Below are 25,300 nucleotides of genomic sequence, written 5' to 3'. Positions count from 1 at the left end.
GACCTGTAATGAAATTCAAATACATCTCTTCACAATGTCAGTTTTAAATCCCGGTGGGCAGCGGGCCGAAGATTTGCATATAACAGCCTTTGGTGTACATAACGTTATTTCAGAATGAATCAGGTGGATATCACAGCCCTGTTTATGAGTTGGCACTGATGGGCTCTGTTCATTAACTTATGCTGCGTCCCAATTCGCCTACTTATACTACGCCTTAAAAGTATGTACTCTTTCTGTGAACAAAAAGTACTTACTTTTGAGTGTGTAGCAAAAGAGTAGACAAGCTTTGGGACATACTAACACGTCATACAATCGCGTCTTTTCTCTCTGTCGCATCCTGTCACCGTAAACTGGCCTGTCAATCATCTTACATCCTCCACATTTCATTTAGTTAATTTCCTACCGTATCGGAGAGAAATGCAGCACGTTGATCTGCAGTCGCGGGTCTTTCATGTGGAGAACTCTCCTCATATTAATGCATAATGATGCATTTAAAAGTTAATGGCCATTCGGATCTTTATAAAAGTCCACATTGGTATTTGCAGATGAAAAATAACACGGATAACATTAAATATATATTTTCTATCAGGTTGAACTGATTATTAGTCACTCAAACCTCTCAGCGTCGATCGCGCGTATCCGCCATGTTTTGTAGTTTTTTTAACACTTTTTACTCGTGTTTGTAGTTCTGAACTGAATCTTCGTCCAACGCGCAATGGGTTGTGGGCAATATTAGCCTTTATAGTGTGCACGGATCCACACTTCGAAAATCTACCGGAAATAGTAGACCATCCGGGGACTTTTGGCATACTCTTTTCAACATACTATGCTTTGGGACACACTTATTTTAATCTCACATACTATTTAGGATGGATAGTATGAACATTGGAACGCAGGGCCTGTGTGCTCCCTTCTGCCTACATACGCATACGTCTGAACCTTCTAAGACATGGATCATGTTTAAACTAGAGTTGTAACTAGAGTTGTCAAAGGTACAGACTTGGGTACCAATCGGTACTGAAATTTGAAAAATTAGTCGCTTTGAGAATCCGCTCAACAGCTCTCAAAGCATCACATTTTTTAATTTTCAGTACCGATGTGGTACCGAAGTCGGTACTTTTGACAACTCTAATTTAAACCTTTAAAGACCGCACCGCAAATAACATAAATGTCAAATACCGCAAATGTCTCCCAACGCTTTCAAAATACTTAAATATTTGAATAATATATGCAGATTTTGCAATAAACTTAAAATACATTGTTTATGTACTGTATATACGTACATATAATCAACGTTTTTTAAATGAGTAGTTTTATATTTCTCCATTGTTTTTAATTTGATTATACTGTTTGCAATGTACGGAAGAGGATTAGGGCCAAGCAATAATAAAAAAATAAAACCATCTCGAGATTAAAGTTGTTAAATTTCGAGAAAAAACACGTTAAATTTCAAGAAAAAAATTGAGATAAAATGTTGAGAATAAAGTCATTAAATTACGAGAAAAAAGTCGTTAAATTACGAGAACAAATTCATTAAATTATGAGAAAAATGTCGCTAAATTTCGAGAAAAAAGTCGAGATAAAATGTTGAGAATAAAGTCATTAAATTACGAGAAAAAAGTCGTTAAATTACGAGAACAAATTCATTAAATTATGAGAAAAATGTCGCTAAATTTCGAGAAAAAACTCAAGATAAAATGTTGAGAATAAAGTCATTAAATTATGAGAAAAAAGTTGTTAAATTATGAGAACAAATTCGTAATTTAACGAATTTGTTCTCGTAATTTAATTACTTTATTCTCAACATTTTATCTCGACTTTTTTCTCGAAATTTAGCGTCATTTTTCTCATAATTTAACGAATTTGTTCTCATAATTTAACGAGTTTTTTCTCGTAATTTAATGACTATTCTCAACATTTTATCTCGACTTTTTTCTTGAAATTTAACGAGTTTTTTCTCGTAATTTAACAAGTTATTCTCAACATTTTATCTCGACTTTTTTCTCGAAATTTAACAACATTTTTCTCATAATTTAACGAATTTGTTCTCGTAATTTAACGAGTTTTTTCTCGTAATTTAATGAGTTTATTCTCAACATTTTATCTCGACTTTTTTCTCGAAATTTAACGAGTTTTTTCTCGTAATTTAACGAGTTTATTCTCAACATTTTATCTCGACTTTTTTCTCGAAATTTAAGGAGTTTTTTTCTCAAAATTTAACAACTTTAATCTCGAGATGGTTTTATTTTTTTATTATTGCTTGGCCCTAATCCTCTTCCGTAGCAATGCTTCATGGGATTGTAGTTCTTTTCCTCACTGGAGTCTTTAAGGCAGGAACACACCAAGCAGACGGTCGTCCGTCAGGCAGTTTTTATTCGTTGGCCGACTATGTTTTCTCAGTGTGTTCTGCACCGTCGGCTGGAGTTGGTCCTCGTCTGCTTTTTTTCGGCCGATTCGAAATGTTGAATCGCCGTCGGAGCTCGTCCGTCCGTCGGGCCATCTGATCATTCTGATTGGCTGCTCAGTTACTGCCACCTGCTGGTTCGGAAAGGCATTTCATCTCACGCAGGCGCAGAACTGACGTGCTACTTTGCCGTCGGCTGTTTAGCGTCGGTTTGGTGTGTCAGGGCAACTTTGGACACAGACACTGCCGACGTGAGCCAACCCCGCAGTCTGCTTTCGTCGCCACTAGTTTGTCGGCGTCGGCTTGGTGTGTTCTGGCCTTGAAGTACACAGTCTTGTACCTTTTTTTTTTTTTTTTTGCTTCAAATCAAAGTTTGTAATGTTATGATTCACCTCATAGCTGGTTGACTTGGTTCATGGCTTAGAACGCTTTAACAAAGACTTTTTTTGAGATCCCTATGGGAGAAATTAATGAAAAAAAATACTTCCGGAACAAGCTCTGCTGAAAAAGTGTGTGGCGCTAATGCACTAATAATATTGATTGATGTTAGCATGTTGCTAAGCTAACAATGTGTAAAAAAAATACATAAACACAAATATTGATAATTGTAAAATAGTCAAATTTGAATCAGATTTAACTCTTTTATTAAGACTTTTCATTACTGAATGAAATACAAGCATCTTTGTATAGTAAACATTTTGATTGACTCGTCTGCCATTTTGGATGATTTTTTTTTCCTCTGAGCTAGTCACTATTTTGGGATTGCCTTGTATGTGAAAGATATGTGAAATTCTGTATTAATATAGCAACAATACTGCTGCCTACCTTTTGGAACGCAGGCTTTGTGTTGTTCTTATATTGTCAAAAAATGCTTTCTATACTAGGTACTTGTTATAGGCAGTTCGCTAGATTTTGGAACAGAAAAGTGAAGCATTGGAGCACCAGTTTTTTCTGGCATATCTGCACAAAACTTATTTTACACATCATGTCATCACTAGTTTCTTTGCACAATTGAAAACTGAAGCTTGTACTGGTGATTGTTCTGGCAAAATACATGACAGGTGAACCTTAACACATCTGTTTTATTGCTGTTTTATATTGTTTAACGTAAGCCATGCAATATATCCTGCTGAAAACACAATTTTATATTTATATTCATTTTGTTTTGAGTGTAAATACCCTGTTCGATTTCTTTCATTTCCTATGAACTTGCATGCACCCCTGTTAAATTTATTCCTATAGCTGAAACAGGCTTTTCAATACTGCCTCGCCTCTAAAATAAACAAGTCTTTCTGTTCATAATAAAAGGACATTTCATCTCAATTAAAATAAGCCCCGGGACTTACCACCAGCAGTTAATTTAATGTGACACGTCCTTTGTGAATACTTAAAACGCAGCTCACATCTGGAATACTCATAACTGCTCTAGGAAGAATCGCATTTACGCTATTGAACGGATGATTTAAACACATTTCTACTTTTTAGAGTGGTGCAAATGATCATGCAGTCATAAACGGATGGCTTTATTTTATGTTAAAGGTTAAACGCCTGTTAAAAGATAATTTAAGCCAAAGCAAATTGTGTAAACTTTAGAGAACTTTAGAGTAATTCTTTTGGCAGAACATGACAGGATGTACTAATAAACAAAACGCATTCCAAGTGACCAAAATTAATCCCACAGAGCATCATTAAAAAGAAAAATTGACCTCCAAAAAGCTTCTCCTGAATTTGCAGATCAAGCCAACAAAATGTTGTGGCTGAAATTGAGACATCTTATCGTTGATAAGATGCTGTTTAGAAAAAAATAAAGATTGAAGCCTGTTGCTATATGATTTACTTTTAAAAGCAGCCGTTTTGGACACTTTTTTTTTTTTGAGGATTTAGTTTTTATTGCAAATAACTTTTGCTGCCAAATTGGAAATTTACAATATAAAATCTTAAATTGAGTTTATTTTTCATGCCCCATTACTAAATCTAATAATTTTTTTAGGTTTATCTAATAATCTTTTTCAAAATATACTTTCAAGATTCATTCCATAAAAACAAGACATTATTATTAATACGAATACTGAGTAAAACTACATTTTTATTCACAATATGGAACTCATATTGTGAGTTTATTGCAGTGCATTCTGGGATAGTGTGGTTCATATAATACTCTTAATTTAAGATATATTCCCTGAAAAAAAGCTTTATTATGTTACACAGTTTTGTGCATCAAGTTAATTTATCTTGTTTTGAGAATATTTACATATTTTTCAGGACAAACATAATATATGATGCTGCTGTGACCTGCACTTTTTTACCACAAATAGATGAATAATTCTTTAATTTTCTCAAATAACTCATATTGTCTATGTTTATGCCACTTGCCAAAGCATAAATTTGGTCAAAACTCTTGCAACCCACTGTATCCTGTCTTTGCAGCTCAATGTCCCGCTCCTCTCACTCCCATTGGGTCCTGTGGTCTGACTGATGGGGGGTCAAAGATGGGTTCCTAGAAGAGAAAGCATGTTTTTCCCATATTTACAGCTATTTGATGTGCATAGTAGAATCTCAGGTCTCAAGCTAATATCCACTGGCATCCATCTCACGAGTCCAAGGTCAAGTTATTTGACCTCTCCACTGTAGACTGACCCAGGGCAACTACCCTCATTTATGTGGCCATTTTTGACATGCTGCGATCCATGACATCCAAAATTCCCACAACAACCGGGAACGATGAGAATCACTTCAAAATTTTGATATGCATTAAAGGTGCAATATGTAAGATTTTTGCAGTAAAATATCCAAAAACCACTAGGCCAGTGTTATAAATTTTGTTCACTTGAGTACTTACAATATCCCAAATGTTTCCAACTATTTGTAAATCGTGAGAAAATTGCAATTTTAACCAAGGCTCCGGGACATGTGAGGAGTCGCCCGTCAATTGCGTCATACCCGCGTTACCCTCGGTTTCCCGTTTTATTTTGTAGAAACCATGGAAACACCAAAGAAACTTTAATATTTACATGTTTTAATAGACAAGGGAACAACTGTTTGGTTATGTTTATAGACAGAAAATGAATTGTTGTTATATAGCTCAACACGTTTAGTCTTATTGTTTAAATCTAATTTTCTTGATTTTTTTTTTTTTTTTTTTAGCGAGTACCGTGCTTTACCATGCCTCAGAGAAAAACACTATTATGTGAAGTAGCTAACATAGCATAATCAGATGCAGCTTTATTTTTAGTAACAGTAATACAGCATTTTCTCCATCATACAATACATTTTAAAATGAATTGCATGCCATTTATCAACACAAGCCATCCAGCATTTAATATGATATTCTAAAATCGATCTAGCTTACTGCAGTGCAACAGTGTCTCACAGCCGCCGAGCGAACGCACAGAGTAACGTTATAACATCATTTTCAACACGCTCAAATGTATCTAATATGATAAACAGAGCTGTGTTACCTCATACTCATGACCGGAAAAGCGGAAGCGGCGCTGGCGACTGTGGGGTAATAAAAGTTCTGCTGCTCGTGAGGCATGTGTTGTGCAATCGCTCCAGCGGCCTTGTTCAGCTCCCACAACACTCGGTCCTGCTCTGCTTCATACTACAGTAACGTTAATAATCGCATTCATAAACATGATTTCTTCCCGAGTCCTATCCCAATTCTTTTGCACCAGCTGTGAGGTGAAGACCACATGTTCCAAGATTCCGCGCTCAAACTTGCCGCCATCAAGCTCTGCCTTTGTTTCGAATAGGCCTCTAGCGACCTCTAGCGGACAGAAATGTTACATATTGCACCTTTTAAAGACAAAATGAATGAATCACAATTGACCTATTTCTTTTAAAAAAATTGTGTAATTATGATTATGATTAGATATAGATGAAATGGTTATATCCTACATTATTTCCATCTGATTATTAATTTTCCCTTTAAAAAATGTCAAATTACTGAAGTTAAATGTGTTATGAATGCCATGTCATGTCGTGTTTGTGTTATTCAGCTTCAATGTAGCTTTGTGATGTCTTAGCCATTAGCTAACAGAAATTTCCTGAACAAGTCAGGCATATTTTAATTGTTGTTTGTAATATTCAGTCATAAAATATCATACTAGATTACTTTTATAGGTTTAATTACACATAATAGAATAATTTCTTCATTTCTTTCTGTGTAATTGGTGATACTTTGACACATTTAACATATAGAAATAGATTAGCTTTGTGGAAAAGTAAGGCATATTTTAATTATTGTTTGTCATGTTCAGTCGTATCAGTATATCATATACTAGATTACATTTATAGGTTGATTACACCTTTATATAGAAACGTTTTGTCATTTCTTTCTGTGTAATTGGTGCTACATTTGCACAGCATTTAGAAAAAGATTAGCTTTAGCTATGTTGTACATTTAACAAAACAGTCACCACTCACTCAGGTGAGTTTGATAACACTTTCTCATTTATGTGATATGAAAACATTTACTCACCCTCATGTCGTTCTACAGCCGATTTCAAAACACTGCTTAAGAACTTTACGAATCGAATCAGTGAATCGGAGTGCCAAATTCATGTGATTTCAGCAGTTTAGCTGTTTGATAGGAGATCCGAATCACTAATTCGAAACAAAAGATTCATAAAGCTCAGAAGCTCGGCCCATATAGATATTGTTGAAAAGTCGTTTTTTTTTTTTTTTTTTTGGCGCACAAAAACTATTCTTATCGCTTTATAATATTATGATAGAACGACTGAACTCACATGAACTGTTTTAAATATGCTTTTAGTACCTTTATGGACCTTGAGAATTTGAATGGCATTGCTTTCAATAGAGGCCTCACTGAGCCATTGGATTTCATCAACATCTTAATTTGTGTTCGGAAGATTAACGAAGGCCTTACGGGTGTGGAACGACATGAGGGTGAGTAATAAATTACATTATTTTAATTTTTGGGTGAACTAACCCTTTAAGTTGTGTGAGGGTAATACATTCAGAACATGTGTGGATATAATCCAAGTATATCAATGATAACGGCAAGTATTTTTGTTATAGTGGTGATTAAGATCATGTCATTGTCATCTAGATAATACTATAATTATGGCACAAACATTAGCTAGCTATAGCCTATATAAAGAAGCATGTTGGCTATTAAACTGGTGATCATGTTCTGGCATAAAATATATCTCATATTTAACTGACTTTTCCAAGCAATCTTGTCATCTACTTAATTCATCAACATAATTGTAGCTTGATATGACTGTGTATGGTCATTGAGAGGTTTCTTTCTTTGTTTTGGGAGTGCCAGTGGTGCCCGGTGTGTCAGTGACTCTGATATGACTGGTCAAAGTTGAAGATAAATGGCCAGAGGTCAGACCTCTCCATCTCAACCTTTTGTTTATGGTCCCAGGATGGTGATGAATCTGTGCCAAGCGGTTCTGCGAACATGGAGACCAATAAAGTCACATAGCATCACTCCCACAGAACCCACTGGCATTAGCCATATCCGCTTTTACCCTGCTGAAACAAAATCCTGCCTAAGATAATAGCTGAGTTTTGGAGCATGGTAGGTTACCAACTGGCCTGGGCAGCATTTCCCAAAAGCATTGTAAGATCTTAGATCATTGATACCAACAATCACTATGATAAACTTAGCTCACGATGCTTTTGAGAAATGCAGCCCTGGTTACCTGGTAATTAGCTCATTAGCTAGTTCAAGCTGGTCTATCCCAGGTGAAAAAAAGTACACTTCTATAATGTACTTAAAAATTCTTCTTTAGTACTTCTTAAGATCATCTTAAGAACATCTAAGTGTACTCAACTGTGCTATTTTGAGACGGTATGAAATATGAACTAAAATGTGCTTTTAATATACTATCTCTGTAAAAAATATATTTAGCTACCACTTGTAGTACACTATGGGTTCAAATGCGGTATAAGTGGCATCTAAATACATTGTTTAAATATAGAGATAGTATATTAAAGCACATTTAAGTTCATATTTCATACTGTCTCAAAATAGCACAGTTGAGTACACTTAGATGTTCTTAAGATGATCTTAAGTACTAAAGAAGAATTTTTAATATATTAAGTACAAAATTAGTGCATAAAAATAGCCATTTCAAGCAGGTCTATAGGTCATTTGCTAGTTGAAGATGGTCATTAGTTAGTCCAAGCTGGTCTATTGGTCATTTGCTAGTCCAAGATGGTCATTAGTTAGTCCAAGCTGGTCTATAGGTCATTTGCTAGTCCAAGATGGTCATTAGTTAGTCCAAGCTGGTCTATTGGTCATTTGCTAGTCCAAGATGGTCATTAGTTAGTCCAAGCTGGTCTGTAGGTCATTTGCTAGTCCAAGATGGTCATTAGTTAGTCCAAGCTGGTCTATTGGTCATTTGCTAGTCCAAGATGGTCATTAGTTAGTCCAAGCTGGTCTATAGGACATTTGCTAGTCCAAGATGGTCATTAGTTAGTCCAAGCTGGTCTATAGGACATTTGCTAGTCCAAGATGGTCATTAGTTAGTTCAAGCTGGTCTATTGGTCATTAGTTAGTTCAAGCTGGTCTATAGGTCATTTGCTAGTCCAAGATGGTCATTAGTTAGTCCAAGCTGGTCTATTGGTCATTTGCTAGTCCAAGATGGTCATTAGTTAGTCCAAGCTGGTCTATAGGACATTTGCTAGTCCAAGATGGTCATTAGTTAGTCCAAGCTGGTCTATAGGACATTTGCTAGTCCAAGATGGTCATTAGTTAGTCCAAGCTGGTCTATAGGTCATTTGCTAGTCCAAGATGGTCATTAGTTAGTCCAAGCTGGTCTATAGGACATTTGCTAGTCCAAGATGGTCATTAGTTAGTCCAAGCTGGTCTATAGGTCATTTGCTAGTCCAAGATGGTCATTAGTTAGTCCAAGTTGGTCTATAGGTCATCTGCTAGATGAAGATGGTCATTAACTCATTAGTTTGTTTCAAATAACTAGTACAGTGTTTCCCTCAACAACACTGCACATTTTAGATCCAGGAACAGGACTAGGAAACACTGAGCTAGTAATTAGTCCTTGCTTGTAGACCATCTTTGGGTTTGGAACATGTTGGCTGGTTGACTAATAACCAGTAATGTGCTGCAGAAATGAGTTGTAAAATCTGGAATGATAATTTTTGCACTTCTGTTCCATTGTCCCAAAGTCATTTTTTTAAATGGGGTTTTGGTAAATGTATTTAGGCTTCAAAATTCATAAAGGTTGTGTTCATTTGTAAAGACTATCGCAATGAACAAAACATGTAAGAACTATGAAACCACAAACTTTTGTTGGTCATGGAGCTTATTATCTGCAATAATCCAAAAGCCAATTGAATTGAGGGAACCAGAGTTGGTTAACTTCCAGGTTCATGCATAAATGTTTTTACGCTACCCAAAATGATCCGTGAAACTGTTCCCACTGCTGCTTCATGATGTCCTCATGGTACCCCAGGGGCACCATTTGGAGAGCATTCCATCATGCCACCCAGACCGGCGTCCCATGACCTTTCACCTGTGTGGTCCTTTTGAAGGTCAGACCAGTCTTCATTGAATCTTCTCTCATAACTTAAAAAAGGTGTCTGCTTATAATAGACTGATGTGCTCCCAAGACAGCACTAAAGGAACCTGGATCGGTTCATTTGCTACTGTGGTTATTGCTCCTGTAGGAATAAAAAAGGCTCCTTATGTCTCTGACGCAGCCTGGGCTGAGAGACCCAGTCGACCATATATCTCATCCCTCTCAATGAAAGCTTTGCTTATTCTGCCTCCAAAAATAACTTCCTTTAATTGCAGATAGGAAGCCATATCGCAGAGCAGGTTGTTCCTATTTGCATGGAGTAACAGGGCCAAGTCATCTAGTAAATCAGGTCTAGAATGGAGAATAATACCTAATATTCACTGAGGAATGAGCAAGAAATCAGTTATAGTGTTTTTTAACATGGTTTTATTGCTCTTCCATGTGCTGTTAGCCCTTGGATACAGTTCAACAATGAGGGGATGTCACACAGAAAGATCTGGCAAGCATAATGTGGGTAAATATGATATTGGGTGCTTTTTAAAAAGGTTAGGTCGATGTGTGAAACCATTTATGACCAACTTTGTGTTGCTGACCTTGTGAAAATATACATGTTCATTTTGGAATAAATAGTTTTCTGGGAACTCTGGACTTTTGGCTGACTGTAGTGTGACTTGACAACCACTTCATTCATGTTGATGTGAAATCTGGTCCTTCATGTTTGTGCTTTCTTGCCAAACTTATAGACAAACAATGTATTTTCAATGAACTTGTGCATTTATGTTTTGAAAGATTTAGTATTTCATCTCTTGTACACGTAGCAATTTTTAACTCTGACCAGAGTATAGTTTTGCATTTTTTGTTTCAAGATCCAAATGGTTCTGCCAAGAAACTGGTTTCATTCTGAACTATATTCACCATGCACGGGTCAGCCAACAAGAGAGACATGAACCCACTGCTTTGACAAACTCCAGCTAACACAATATATCAGAAACCTGTTGTTCTCAAGAAAGTTACTAATGTCAGAACACGGCATTAAAACGTTTCTCACAGCCTTGGTTAACAAACATTATGGTTGTGTAATTTAGGTTTAATGATTTTAACACCAGGCAACAGGTCACCATATTGATTTAGTTGCAGCCTGCAAATTTGATTGCACTTTTTGAACAGCACTTTTTTTCGCAGTTTATATCACTCCAGGATGGTGAGAATTTCTAGTGACCCTTTCTGCAGGTTAGCCTACATGATTTCTCTAGTAGGCTGCGACAAGTGCAATATTGAAAGAGTTTTTGAATGATTCACTGAATTGATTTGTTCAAAAACATTGATTCAATTAAAAAACAAATCTCCACTGGTTTGCATTGGCGGACCAAAAATGGATAACGTTGCCTATCTGGCCATATTGTGTCTAAAAACGTAAGTAGGCTACTTAATATGAACTTCTTGTTTATTGAACTGCCAAAGCGGACGCAACGCGGGCATGATTAGTGATTCGTCCGTGTAGCACGAATCATAGCCTAATCGAAACATCTTCGCTCTTCCTCGAGTGATATTGCCGAATTAGCTACTGTATATTTATGGACTCTGAAGATATTTTGACCTCTATAATTAACCATTTAAATTTTTTTGCGTTGGGATTTGTCATCCAAAATGTTGTAGAGATGGAAAATGGAGTCACTGGAGCTTCAATTCAAATGATGCAAAACAGGCCTTTTGGTAAATATAGGTTACTCAGGTTATTCAGTAAAATAAGAAAAGTTGAAATAAGCTGAACTCACACATAATAAAACTAAAATATAATCATTTGTTATTTTAAAAATCAAGACAAGTCCAAGGGCGCCACAATTTTTTGGGAGTCATGAAGCCAAAACCTGAAATGATTAATCTTAAATGAAAAGTTACTAATGAACATGACGTAACCAATGGATAAATTCTAGACAAAATGCACAGACAAACTAAGAAATTATCCCATGAGTAATGAATGAATCGTATGGCCATAGACATTTCCATGGCAGTGAAAAACCAGAGCTGCTATAATGTGGTTGACAAATCATCCCATTAAAATCACATCAATAAAGCGTGTGCCCAAACCCGTATATGAATCAAAGGTCTCACCTTCCTCTCCCTTTTCCATCTTTCTCCGTCTTGTTCTTCTGAACAGCCTGTTTTCAATAGGCCCACAGCAGCAGTGTGACCCTTCACTCCATCCCAGGGTTAAGGAAACAGTTTTCCCCGAGTCATGATGGATCTCGGAACATTCCAGATCTGTTTACAGTTACGAGCGGCCTATTATGGATGTCGCTTGTCAGACATGAGGGATGTTTGATAGGGCGCTATGAACTTTTTGTCCTGCACTGAGACATTTGTCTTTCAGGACTGTGATGTGATTCTCCATATTGTTAATGTAACCTCTGATCACTTTTGACAGCCTGACCCAAACCAGAGAACTGTAATAGCTCTTTCATATTCAAGCCAGTACATTTTCATGTTGTTTTGTTGGCATAACAAAATGTGTGGACAGCATCCCATAGATTTCACCTTGATGGAGGATATAGGCCTACTTGAACAAACCTCTAACCCTTATGGTGCAGAAATACCACAGACACACTGATAGAGAGACTCAAGCCATAACCAGCAGGCCTCTTTTAGCTAAAAAAACACCAGGAACATCTAGGCAACTGTATAATAATGCCATCTAAAACACGGTAGCATTGTGGCAGTGAGTTTTGTATAATTAACCAACCATATTTTATTCTGAAAATGTAAAAATCTAGATGATCTATGAAATAAAATCCCCAGTTTGATCCTAACTACAAGATTCATCCTCCTCCTTGTAGAATTCATTCGTGTAACACAAAGAGGTTTTATTTGAACTTTCCGTTTCTGTAAAAGACATTAAAGTGAATTAAATATTAATAAAAACAGTTGTCAGGATACACTCCACATCAACATTGGAGGTAAGAGATATTCTCAAACAGGACTGACCTGGTTCAAACTTCTGTTTAAACCATTTCATATAGCTAATGCATGTTTTGATAGTCTGATGTCATTGGTGAAGGAATACATCAGTATTTTTTGTCTAAAAATGTAAAACATTTATTTATTAAAATACATTTATTTTATGAATAATCAGTCTATTCATGAAACTGTTAATTCGGAGTAAAATTGCATGAAATGTTATGTCTAAAATTAATCTGTCTCTCTGTTGCAGTCTATTTGCAAAGAGGCTAATTGTTTAGATACTGTTTTTCCAGTTTCTGTGTGGTTTGGAGAGGTTTCAAACATTTCGGATCCTAATTCACTCTTCTGATAACAATTTGCAGAACCCCGAGAACCTTCCGAGAACTTCCTAAATGAAGATCTACAGGCGTATCAGATGAAATTGCACGCTACAGATAAGTCATTCATTTGGCTCACGAACACACAGTTGGAGGAAATGGACTTGTGTTTGAAGTTGAGGAAATGTGTGTCAGTTTCCCTCACTGACACACATTTCCTCAAATTACCGTGTGATTTGAGCCCAATGTGCTGCGGTACCTGTCCATCCCAAAGCGCCAGGCCTGTGTGGCTCTCATTAGTACTAGATTAAGCTGTTTAAATCTGTACATGACCGAATCTCCATGGATTACTCCAGCTCTCCAGAGACGCTGTAACATGGACCGCCGCTGTCCCTCTGTGTTAGATTTGTCTCTCTCCTGGCCTTTTGTGAATTTAGCCATTGAACCGTAAGTAGAAACATTTCTTTATCAAAGCACGTAGCCTACTATACGCCGCACAATTAGGCGGAACGTCATTATATTTCAGTTATGAACATCTGGATGTATGAATAGGAGGTCTGGGGCTTGATTTCGGTATGCGGCTCTATTTATATCCCACAACTAAACCCACTCGCATAGCATGATTTCATTATTAGTATCGCTGATTTATAAGTTTAATACAATTCCTAATTACTTTTGAAAGCACATTTTGAACCCGTCCACATAACCCGTCCCCTCTCTTCTCAGTATGAAAGCTTAATCAGACGAGAAAGCAATTTGCGTCCATATGTTTCCAGTATTATAAGCGACACTTTTAATGTATTTGTGGACCGTCCCTGGTGTGGTGGACTCGTATCGAACTTTCACTACTGATATTATAGGCTACACTCGGGTGTTAAAAATGAGTCCAGGGGTCCCGGCTTCCCTCGAGGTCAAACATGTCGAAGTGTTTGCTTTAAGCAGTGCAGCAGAAATGAAGCAGTGATTTTTACAATAAATACCAGCTGTATTGATTTCACCGCTCTATTATTTACTGACTGACAATCACTGATAGACACAAACCAACAGTGGAGTTAAACTAAACCACCTTTTTATAGGTGTGGTTGTAGATTACGTCTCTCAGAGAAAAAAATTATTTTTTAAATGTAAAAATTTCAGTTCTCAGTCCTGTCTCCGTAATTAAAATCATCCTTGATAATCTTAGTAGTTAATGCATTTCATATGTCACATAGGCCAGTCCCGCAAATGTCTTTTCCAGAAATCCTTGTTTTAGGGCAGTGGTTCCCAACATTCACACTTGGGCCTTTTTAATAGGACATTTTTACAATAAAAAAAGTTGCATATAGTAACAGCGGAAAACAAAAGAAACACACATCTGTCCAGTTCTTATTAGAAAGACCTGATGAAAAGCACATGTAGGGCTGTTTTGCAGAGGAAAATTCATATATTAAGGAAATTTGAGGACGAATTTATGTATGTATACATACATAATAAATTCATTTTTTTGGTTTTATATGTTGGCAGTTAATCTACAGTACATGTGAGAAATATTTATATTTGTAAGAAATTATGTAATATAAACTGATACATAAATATTAAATCAAATGTTTTATTTTAAATGATCTTACACAGCATATACTGTAACTCGGACAAATGAATAATTGTGGAAGTGTGATCTTTGATACAGAAACTCCTTCATATTGTATGTTGTGTTTTTATTCATATTGATCAATACAAAAATAAATCATTACATTACAAACTCCTTATATTTTAAAGTGGCTCAAAAACGTTACAGCAATTGGGCAATTGAGTCAAAACATTATCAGAACAGAAACAATGTGTGTTAGATAAATGCGTTAATGTCATGGAAACCAAAATCACAGTCATATCCCTTAATTTTGTGGCTAAAAACAAAACATGATACATATGGAATACATAAGGTAATATTAATTTAGTCTACAAAATCGCTTGCATTTATGCGGTTCAGTTTTGGTCCCTGTTCAACCCATTTACTGACAGCCATTTAGTGCTGGAGAATATTTACATGTTGGTTGTTCTTGTTGGTTTCAAGTAACAACCGGTATGACACAAAATTAGGCCACTCGACAGTAAAGATCTGTATGCAAATGCTGTTAATTAAGGCCTGAGTCATGGAATGTCGCTCTATACACATGAGCAGATGTTTTAAGCTGCCATGGCGTGATTGCATTAACAACACCTCCTTTAAACGTATAGCATATCTGCTCTAAACGGCATATTTCTTGGATTTCAGTGTCTGGCATTCGCTACACACAGGTAGCAGAGAGGAAAAGGAAGGAAGGAAGGAAACTATGATTCTGCTTCCTGTAGTAGCAGCCCTTAGTCAAATGTGTCTCTGTTCCAAAACCTTTTATCTCTTGCCTAGATAGTGCACTGCTAAGTGCACTACACTTACAATGATGTGCTAAAAATGGAAAAGTTTTCCTTTGCGTTTTTTACATACGGATGACAAAACGATCAAAACGATCCCCATTCTTACAGATTTGCGAAAATGACTAAAAACGCTGTGTTATTCATGCCAGGCCAGTAGTTGGCGATGTCACTTTGTAAAGATACATTACGCGCCTATAGACTAAAAAGTAATACGCATACACATGACTTGTTAACGGTATCGTTTTCCAAAATGTGCTCTTTGAAACCCATTTTTAAAAGTTTGCGTTTTCAAGCCTCCAAAACTCGTAATTGACGCGTAAATGAACGGCCAAAACGCATTAAAAGTTTTCCGACCCTTAAGGCCGCTCTGTAACCGTTATGAAACTTTGTAAGTGATTGATTTGAAACACTCCCCAAAAATGTTAATCTCACAATCGATTCCAAACAGTTGCTAAGCTAATTACGCAGTTTTTAAGAATAAAAATACATAGAAATACAGGGGCGAAAAAAGTAAATTTTTAACTTTTTATTTAGTATTGAATAAAATATGAGTATATTTATGATTTGCTTTTCACGTCCGCCATCTTGGATTTTGAATGGAGCTTGTCGCAATGCATTCTGGGATCGCTTCATTCGATAAATACAGCTGATACTGACGTAAATTTTAAAAGGCAGTTTGTTTTGTCGTTTTCGCATCGGGTGTCCAGGTAGGCGACTCGTTAGGTTTTGGAACAGGGCTAGCGTTAGCATGCTAGATCGTTCATGTGCGCTGGTGAGCTTTTAAACACTGAGACTACAGCAAAAGTGAGCTTGAACAGGGGCAGGTTTAACTTTCTGCTTCTTTTTCACTTGCTTACATCCCTTCTTAATCCCAAACTATCCTAAAGGTTAAACGTCCTTCACAGCTATGACACAAATCCACAAACTCTCATATTTACTGCATTTTAAGTTGCGGAAAACCTGTAAATATTTTTCTTGCCTTCCCATTCGCGCGTTCAATCGCTTCATTCGCTCACTCACACACTCGTGCACCAGTAAACAGTCACAGCCAGCAGTAGCAGTGCGTCAGGATGAAGGTGTTTGGTTGGGTTTTGGTGAGCTGCAGGCTGTCTGGGTGCTTGAGAGGCAGGTTTAGGTGAAGTGCTGTTTGTGCAAGCAGTCCAGAAAGAGGAAGAGTGATCTAAGAGAGCGAGAGAAGAGGACGTGTGCCTCTTTAGAGGTCAGAGATGCACTGTGGTCCTCCCCGCACATCCTCATGTGTTTACTCTGAACGTTTCTTTGACTTCTTTATTCTGAAAAAGAAAGAAAAGTCATATTATTAGAGATGAACAATTGCCTATTTTGTTTTCCATACGGTATTACTTTCAAGACTAATACTGTAGATGTCAATGCTGATACATTTATTAAATGCAAAGTTTTTGCGATTTTCTGAGAATGAAAGTTGTCATTATAGTCTTTGAACATTACTGTGTGAACTGTTCTATCAACGTAACTGTTTATGTATCTAACATGTTTTTTTTTAATCAATCTAGAACAATTTTATCAAAAAGTCTTTTGCAAGTACGTCACTTGGAACAAAAAGATTAGATTTATTGAAACAAATTTAGATAATTCACAAAAATTAACATTTTTGATAGTTTTTGTTTTAGACAGTAACAGCACTGCTCCAGACTGACCCATAATGATCAACATCATCTACGTCAAAAGTTTTTTTTTTTTTTTTTTGATGGCATCAGTCACTTTGGCTCTGTGGCACAATAGGAGGCCGATTATAGTGGTGTAAAACCTCTCTGCTCTGCCTGTTACCTCATCATTAATCCACAATTACCGTGATTAATGAACAGGGGTTAGATGCTTAGGGCTCTGTGGTGGAGTGTAATTACCTACTTAGGTAAACGTGTAATTTATATAATCTTAAATTACCCAATAACATTCCACATATGCCATTTAATTGTTAGGAACAACAACTTGTAATTTGCTGCAAAGATTTGTCGTAAAACACTTAATGCTAATGCAAATTTGAATTTGTTTTGATGTAAAGTAAATTAATAAATTTTGTGAATTACAAGCAAAAAATCACTTCTCTCTGCACATTTAATACTGTTTATAACATACAGATTACATATTTTAAATTTTATTATTACTTTTTAATAAATCAGTGTGATTCCATGATAGGTTTTCTTATATTAAGCATTGTTTTACATGTTTTTGTTTGTTTGTTTGTTTGTTTTCACTTTTATACTTAGATGTGCAAAATTACTGCAAAGGGCATGGCTATTCCAGTTTTGACAAATAGAAAGAATCTCCAAGTTATACATGAAAATGTTTGCTTTTGAAAGCATCTGTACTTTTGAAATTGCATGTATCGGTGTTGTGTGTAAAGTTAGAGGTTCACTTTACATGCAAATACATGAACGTTACGTAGTTTTTTTTTTTTTTTGTATGTATGTAAAGTATACACATACCTTTTTGTTATTTATTACTGAAGTCACTAAGGGTATGTTTACTCGACAATGATGTACTAAAAATGGAAAGTTTTTCCTTTGCATTTTTTTTTTTTAGTACAGACGTCAATGTTGTCAAAAAGATCCCCATTTGCACGGATCCGCAAAATGACTAAAAACGCTGTATTATGCTGCCAGGCCAGTAGTTGGCGATGTCACTATGTAAAGAAACACTATGCACCTATAGACTGAACACGTAATACACATGCACATATCATCACCGTTTTTGTAGTTTACGCGTACAACAACTGTATCGTTTTCAAAAACGTGCACTTTGAAACCAGAAAACGCTGTTGTCGTGTAAATGAACGGCCATAAAATTGTGTTCTGTCGTTTAAACAGCTTCTTTGGATAAACATTTTGTAGTGTACGTTTACAACATTATTATTGTTCAAATTTTAATTCAGAGTTTTAAAAGGAAAAGTATTTTATCCCATGATTCTCAGTGAACTGTTGTTTCTTATGTAAAAAGAGTTTCTTCTTACTTGTTAATGGCATTCTTTAGATACTGCTGAAGCCATTTGGTCTTGGGGTTGATGCAGACCTCTCTGTTGTTCTTCAGCTTGGCACTGGTAATGAGAGAGAGAAAAGAAGGGATTTGTTTCGGACGAGAGCAATAGAGAGACTGTACCTTTCTCCCTCTGCGGTTCTTCAGTGTGTTTCATCAGATCATATCAGCTGTCCTTCATGGATACATTTCAGCCCTCTCTATTCTACTGCACTGGCTAGAGTCACTGCACTGCATCAGATAACTGGATTGAATTAGAGGCGGTTCGTGAGGACAGTGTTGTGCTGTCTGGAAGTTCTGAATTTTTGATGATTTGAAAGATTTTGACTGAGATTCCCAGAACTGTGCATGTGCATATAGTTTGTCTAAAGTAACATAAATTATTTTATTTCCTCTAGTCTCTAATCTAGTTTTTATATTTTCATTTCTAAAAGAATTAATGTACATTTATAACTCCATACTGTTTTACATGTTTTATTATCTTGGCATTAATAGAAAACTGATTTACACTGCTGCCTTTTTTCCTCTTTTGGAAAGTCATAAAAATGCTATCATAGGTTTTTTTCTTTTGTTAATGGGGCAAATGGTAATGCAAAAATTTTATTTTATTGACGTTTTCATTCACAATTATAGAAATTTACCCAACTATGATGACATCTATCTATCTATCTATCTATCTATCTATCTATCTATCTATCTATCTATCTATCTATCTATCTATCTATCTATCTATCTATCTACCTATCTACCTATCTACCTATCTATCTAACTCATTCAAACTCTCTATCTATCTATCTATCTATCTATCTATCTATCTATCTATCGTTCTATCTATCTATCTATCTATCTATCTATCTATCGTTCTATCTATCATTCTATCTATCATTCTGTTGTTCTATCGATCTATCATTCTATCTATTGTTCTATCTATCTGTCTATCTATCATTCATCATTCTATCTGTCGTTCTACCTGTCATTTTATGTCTGTCTATCTATCTATCTATCTATCTATCTATCTATCTATCTATCTATCGTTCTATCTATCGTTCTATCTATCGTTTTATGTCTATCGTTCTATCTATCGCTCTATCTATCGTTCTGTCTATCTATCTGTCGTTCTATCTGTCGTTCTATCTGTCGTTCTATCTGTCGTTTTGTCTATATATATCTATCGTTCTATCTATTTTTCTATTTATCTATCTATCTCTATCTATCGTTCTGTCTATCTATCGTTCTATCTGTCTGTCTATCTATCTATCTATCTATCTATCTATCTATCTATCTATCTATCTATCTATCTATCTATCTATCGTTCTGTCTATCTATCATTCTATCTATCTATCTATCTCTATCTATTGTTCTATCTATCGTTCTATCTATCTATCTATCTATCTATCATTCTATTGTTCTGTCTATCTATCGCTCTATTGTTCTATCTATCATTTTGTCTATCTATCATTCTATCGTTCTGTCTATCTATCGCTCTATCTGTCGTTCTATCTGTCGTTTTGTCTATATCTATATATCTATCGTTCTATCTGTTGTTCTATTTATCTGTCTATCTCTATCATTCTGTCCATCTATCATTATCTATCTATCTATCTATCTATCTATCTATCTATCTATCTATCTATCTATCTATCTATCTATCTATCTATCTATCTATCGTTCTATCGTTCTATTGTTCTATCTATCTTTCTATCTATTGTTCTATCATTCTATCTATTGTTCTATCGTTATATCATTCTATCGTTCTGTGTCTATCATTTTGTCTGTCTATCTATCATTATATCTATCTGTCTGTCTATATTATGCAGCAATATTTTTAAATCCTTGCAATAAATAGGCCTACAGCAATAAATATACCTATTTACCAGGATATTTTGAAAAAAATAATAATAATAATTTGCTGTGAGATTGTTTTGGTTAATGACAAATAGAAAGTAAAGTGTCTGAAATCTTTTTGACTGATATCTGACCTCCAAATTTGCTTTGACACAGCCAGGAAAATCCCCTCAAACGCTTCGTTCACCCACACATGGAGAAAACCCCACAAATGACACCCAGACTTCACACCTCGGTGGCAAAAGGTTGTGTTTGAGAGTTAGCGGCTCACGTTGCCATTCAAATGGCTCCTATTCGTATTGCTTACACCTCACACACGGATCTCTCAATCTGTCTAGACAAATGGAGCCTGTCGGCTGAGATAAAAGATCCGCTTAACCCCAAATCTACACACGAATCCTCACAATCAACCTCCTGATCAGTAAGCTAACTAAAAGTGTAATGCTACCCCTGTTTGTTTTCCGATGGGATGTCTTCCATTCAGTTTACCTTGAGAGAGTTTGCTTTATTTGTTTGTTTGTTTGTGATTTGGGCTCCGAGTTAATCTAGCTAGTCTAAACGATCTTTTGCGCGAGCTTGTCGGTGGTCTGGGACCGAGCCAGCAGGTAGTAATTACCTCACAGCTAGCTAATGCTAACAACAAAATGAGTGATGTGCTTGTCTAGGGGGAAAGGGTAGGTGGCTGTCTTTCATCTAGGCCAATGAATCCGAAAGGATTTCTAAACAAGATGTGTGGAAGATGGCAGATTAAAGGTGATTTCCTCCGGCCAAAGTTTGTTCCCGAAATGACCCTTGGCTATATGCTAACCTCCCTAACCCCTGTAACCTTGATCCCCGACGGGGTACAAATGGTTCAGTTTAATAAATTCCAGACCACTGAAGTAATACCAAATGCTGGTAAAATGAAAACGACAAGGTCACCCGTAACGCAAAGCTAATCATTTTGACCCTTAACAATTATTGTCGTGAAAACCTGAATGCTCATAATAGACACAATCATTCTCTCACATTTTCTCACTTGATCCTTTTTTGTGTTACATATTGCTACTTTCTCACACTGTTTTGACTCAACTGTGGAAATTTGCAACTTTAAGAGCTATTCCTGGAGCTCTTAAAAGTACTTTAGTTGGATACTTTGTGTGAAGCATGAAAAATGTGGTACTGTTTAGCTGTTGAGAGATAGACGGCCGTGGGATGTTGACTCACATGACTTGGAACGGGCAGCTGGGTGTGTGGAGGAACTTAATCTCACGGATGCTCCTCTGCGGGACGGTGTTGAGAGTGGACCGGCACCAACATCTCTCCACCAGACTGATGGGTTTAGCTGTGATGTGATCAGAACAGAAAGAGAAATATGAAAAATGCCTCTTATGTTGAAGAGATTTGAAGTTACAGTTGGTAAGATAGTAACTGCTAAATTAATACACTACAGTTTGTTTGATTTTTTAAACAAATTAATACTTTTATTCAGCAAGGATACGTTAAATTGATTAAAAGTGACGGTAAAGAAATGAATTTATAATCTCTAAATGCTGTTCTTTTGAACTTTCTATTCATCTAAAAATCCGGAAACAGACTGTATCACCATTTCTACAAAAAAATTAAGCAGTACAACTGTTTTCAACATTGATAATAATAACAAATGTTTCTTGAGCAGCAAATCAGCATATTAGAATTATTTCTGAAGGATCATGTGACACTGAAGACTGGAGTAATGATGCTGAAAATTCAGCTTTACATCACTGGAATAAATTATATTTTAAAATATATTCAAATAGAAAGCAGTTATTTTAAATTGTAATAATATTTCACAATATTTCTGTATTTTTTATCAAATAAATATAGCCATGGTGAGCAGAAGAGACTTCTTTTAAAAACATTTAAAATGTTTCATTGGAATTCATTTATGTAAATATAGCTTAAAACGTATTCAAATGCATGTTGTGCTGATTTGATTTTTTTTTTTTTTTAGATGGAAGAAATCTTCTCTTTTTAAAATTTTATGTACTAATGAAATTACCTACTCATTTTTTTGACATTGCCACAGATTATCACACTTTTTGTAAAGATTTTATAGATGCATATACAATAACAAGATGGATAACTTGTAAAACAACCTTTTTTCAGTATAAAAAGTGAAAATGTGCCGTTATTAACTGCTGTTTCTAGTTGATCTGAACCTTTAAAATTACTTTGCAAAACCTTTGTATTGTGAACTTCAACACAAAGGCAATGGAATCACATTTTAGGAACTTAATTTCCAACTAAAGCAGTCCATAATTCATATTAATGCAATATAATCATACAGTACAACACAAACCACTGCACTCTCGAAAGCATCTACTGAAAGTGTCCCATCACCTGCGTCCATTAACAAACCCTGATCATTAAAAAGAGATTAGTCTGCATTCTAGTGGCCCTTGTCCATTCACACAGGGGCCAGCCTGCCTTTTCACTCGCCACATTTTTCATAAGGAGCCTTTTTGAGGGTCCTCAACATTAAACACGGCAGAATCCCGTAATCACACTCCAGGTTTAGTCCTGAATATGTGCATTAAATGAATCTGTTGAAGAACATTCTCTGAATGGTTTCTCATCTCCCTGGTTTCCTTCTGCCGAAACGGACCCGGTTATGAGTGAAGTCAAACTCTGAAATTCCCATAGATTTTCCGACACTGTCTGTTCCCTTTGTCATGTTAAACACCGGCCCATTAAGCCTTGACTAAACACCGTGCCAAGTGAACAGCGCAGGAACTTTTTGCTTACTATTCCCTAATTAGACACTAATTAAAAGAGCTTGCGGATAAGTAAACAGTGCTGGGGGGTTTTGCACAGCAGAAACAACAAAGCTAAACCCACCAAGTTCAGCTGGTTAAACATCTCGCCGAAACCTTCTGTCCTTTTAAATCAGACCCGCTAACATGTAAAGACATGTACAGATAAGTGAAGACGTATATGCAAATTTATGCAGGGCACTTACAATCTGCAAGGTGATATTAATGGAACCTCTTAATGGTCGTTAACTCCCTAACGATCATTAACTGAAAATATTCACTATTCTGGAAAACTTAATACAGCAGTTCTGCAATTTACGACTCAAGTTATAAAACATTTCAGTAAAACATGCACTGTAAAAGCTTTTATGAAGTTGTAAATAGAACAAAGATTATTGGAGTATGTTTTACAAGAAAATAGTCTTTCTACTTTTATTAAATGTTACTTGCCATTTTTTTTAAATTATTTGTGAATTTTACAAGCACTTTCTCAGTAAAAATAATTTAAAAGTAAATCATAAATAATTTTTTCAGTGTACAATAGGAAAGCAATGAGTTTTTGTTTCATTTTGTAATAGAATAGATATAGGTCTGGTCTGTTTAGTAATTAATTTATGTGTTTTTATGCTCTAGAATAAATTGCATATTTTATTTTGAAAGATGAATTCATTTTACACATTATAAATGTATATTTTTTAAATAAAATTACTTTGCAGTCATTTTGAATTAAAAATGAAAATTCATTTTTTTTATTATTCAATATAAAATATTAGTTTTGTTATGTTGAATAGTACATTTAAAATGAATATATACCCTGTTTTATTATAAATGTGTTAATAAGTTTTTATTTTTATTTTAGCGTAGCTACTGGACACCCAGGATGAAACACCAATATCCATCTTGTTACTGTTATTTAGGTATTTAAATTGCAACACAACACGTCAAAGCATCATCTGAAAACTTAAATGCTGTAAATCTGTAAATGTTAGTCGTAACCCACTTACCGTCAGTCTCTGGACTCCATATGGCGAGCGTCAGCAGGGCCACCAGCGCTAGAACTTTGCTATCCATGCCAAGTGTGTGTGTGTGTGTGTGTGTGGCTTTTGTCCGTCACAGCTAGCTTCCAGAGCTCAGTGTGGCGTCTCAGAGCTCTGCGAAGTGTTAAGACTGAGGACCAGAGGGAAACACTCCCCCCTTTCTCAGGAGGAGGGGAGGAAGGAGGAGGAGGAGGGAGTGAGGCTGGACCCTCTCCTCTGGCAGTCACCTTCAGCGAAGTTCCTAAAATGTTCTGGCAAAGATTCAACAGTGACAGTCTGACTCAGACTCTCTCTCTTGTTTCTATCTTCCTTTGCATCTTTTTTTTTTTTCCTTGGAGGAACGGAGAAAGCGGAGTTCCTGCTGTTATCTCAGTATTGTTGTTTCTCAATGCTTCGATTTGTTATTGTTTGTTTCATGTCATGTTTTTCTGGCAGTCGACTTTCACTTAACTGGCGCTGCTGTATTTCCTGGCTCTCAGTTTATCAGCCGCATATCAGATTGCCTCGATTTTAGGATTCTACTATGATTCAGGTGTATCTGAATTATATACTGAACACTATACCAGGCAAAAGTTTGAATACACACTTTTTGTGATCTATGCTTAAATGCTTGAAATGAGTTTTGTAGACAAATATAATTAAAGAAATGGGAAGGAAAAGCTGCCAATCAAGTGTTACAATAATATATTTTTAAAATATTTACCATGACATTAAAACGAGCTTGTGTCCAAACTTTTGATTTGAAGTATGTATATATATATATATATATATATGTGTGTGTATATATAACTTTTTAGAAGTAATTCTTAAACTTATAAGTCTATTGCTTTCATTTTGCAGCATAATATGTTTTTTCTTAAACTGTCCAGAAAAATAGAATATATAAATGTTGTGAAACAATTTTCTGCACTTTGTAATGGGATTTGTTATAGAAATATTATTTGTAATAGTGAGCTTTACATCCAAATGTTGTAAATACTATCACTGTTAGTTGCTGGCACTGGCACAACTTACCCCAAAGCTACCACTTTACTAAAAAAAAAAAAAT

The 25,300-nt window shown here is 35.7% G+C and overlaps 1 protein-coding gene across 1 annotated transcript; it reads right to left on the bottom strand.

The window, feature by feature from the left end:
• Positions 1–14,866: 14,866 nt before the first annotated feature.
• Positions 14,867–24,375, bottom strand: cxcl12b (chemokine (C-X-C motif) ligand 12b (stromal cell-derived factor 1)). The gene is made up of 4 exons (XM_048182840.1): positions 24,220–24,375; positions 21,648–21,765; positions 18,574–18,657; positions 14,867–16,876 (listed from the first exon to the last, which is right to left on the bottom strand). Exons 1-4 carry the CDS (start codon positions 24,284–24,286, stop codon positions 16,846–16,848), a joined length of 300 nt encoding a protein of 99 aa, XP_048038797.1. The 5' UTR covers positions 24,287–24,375; the 3' UTR covers positions 14,867–16,845.
• Between the last annotated feature and the right edge of the window lie 925 nt (positions 24,376–25,300).

The sequence above is a fragment of the Megalobrama amblycephala genome, linkage group LG2, assembly GCF_018812025.1.
Source record: "Megalobrama amblycephala isolate DHTTF-2021 linkage group LG2, ASM1881202v1, whole genome shotgun sequence".
Taxonomy (NCBI): domain Eukaryota; kingdom Metazoa; phylum Chordata; class Actinopteri; order Cypriniformes; family Xenocyprididae; genus Megalobrama; species Megalobrama amblycephala.
This window is presented reverse-complemented; position numbering and strand designations above follow the sequence as displayed.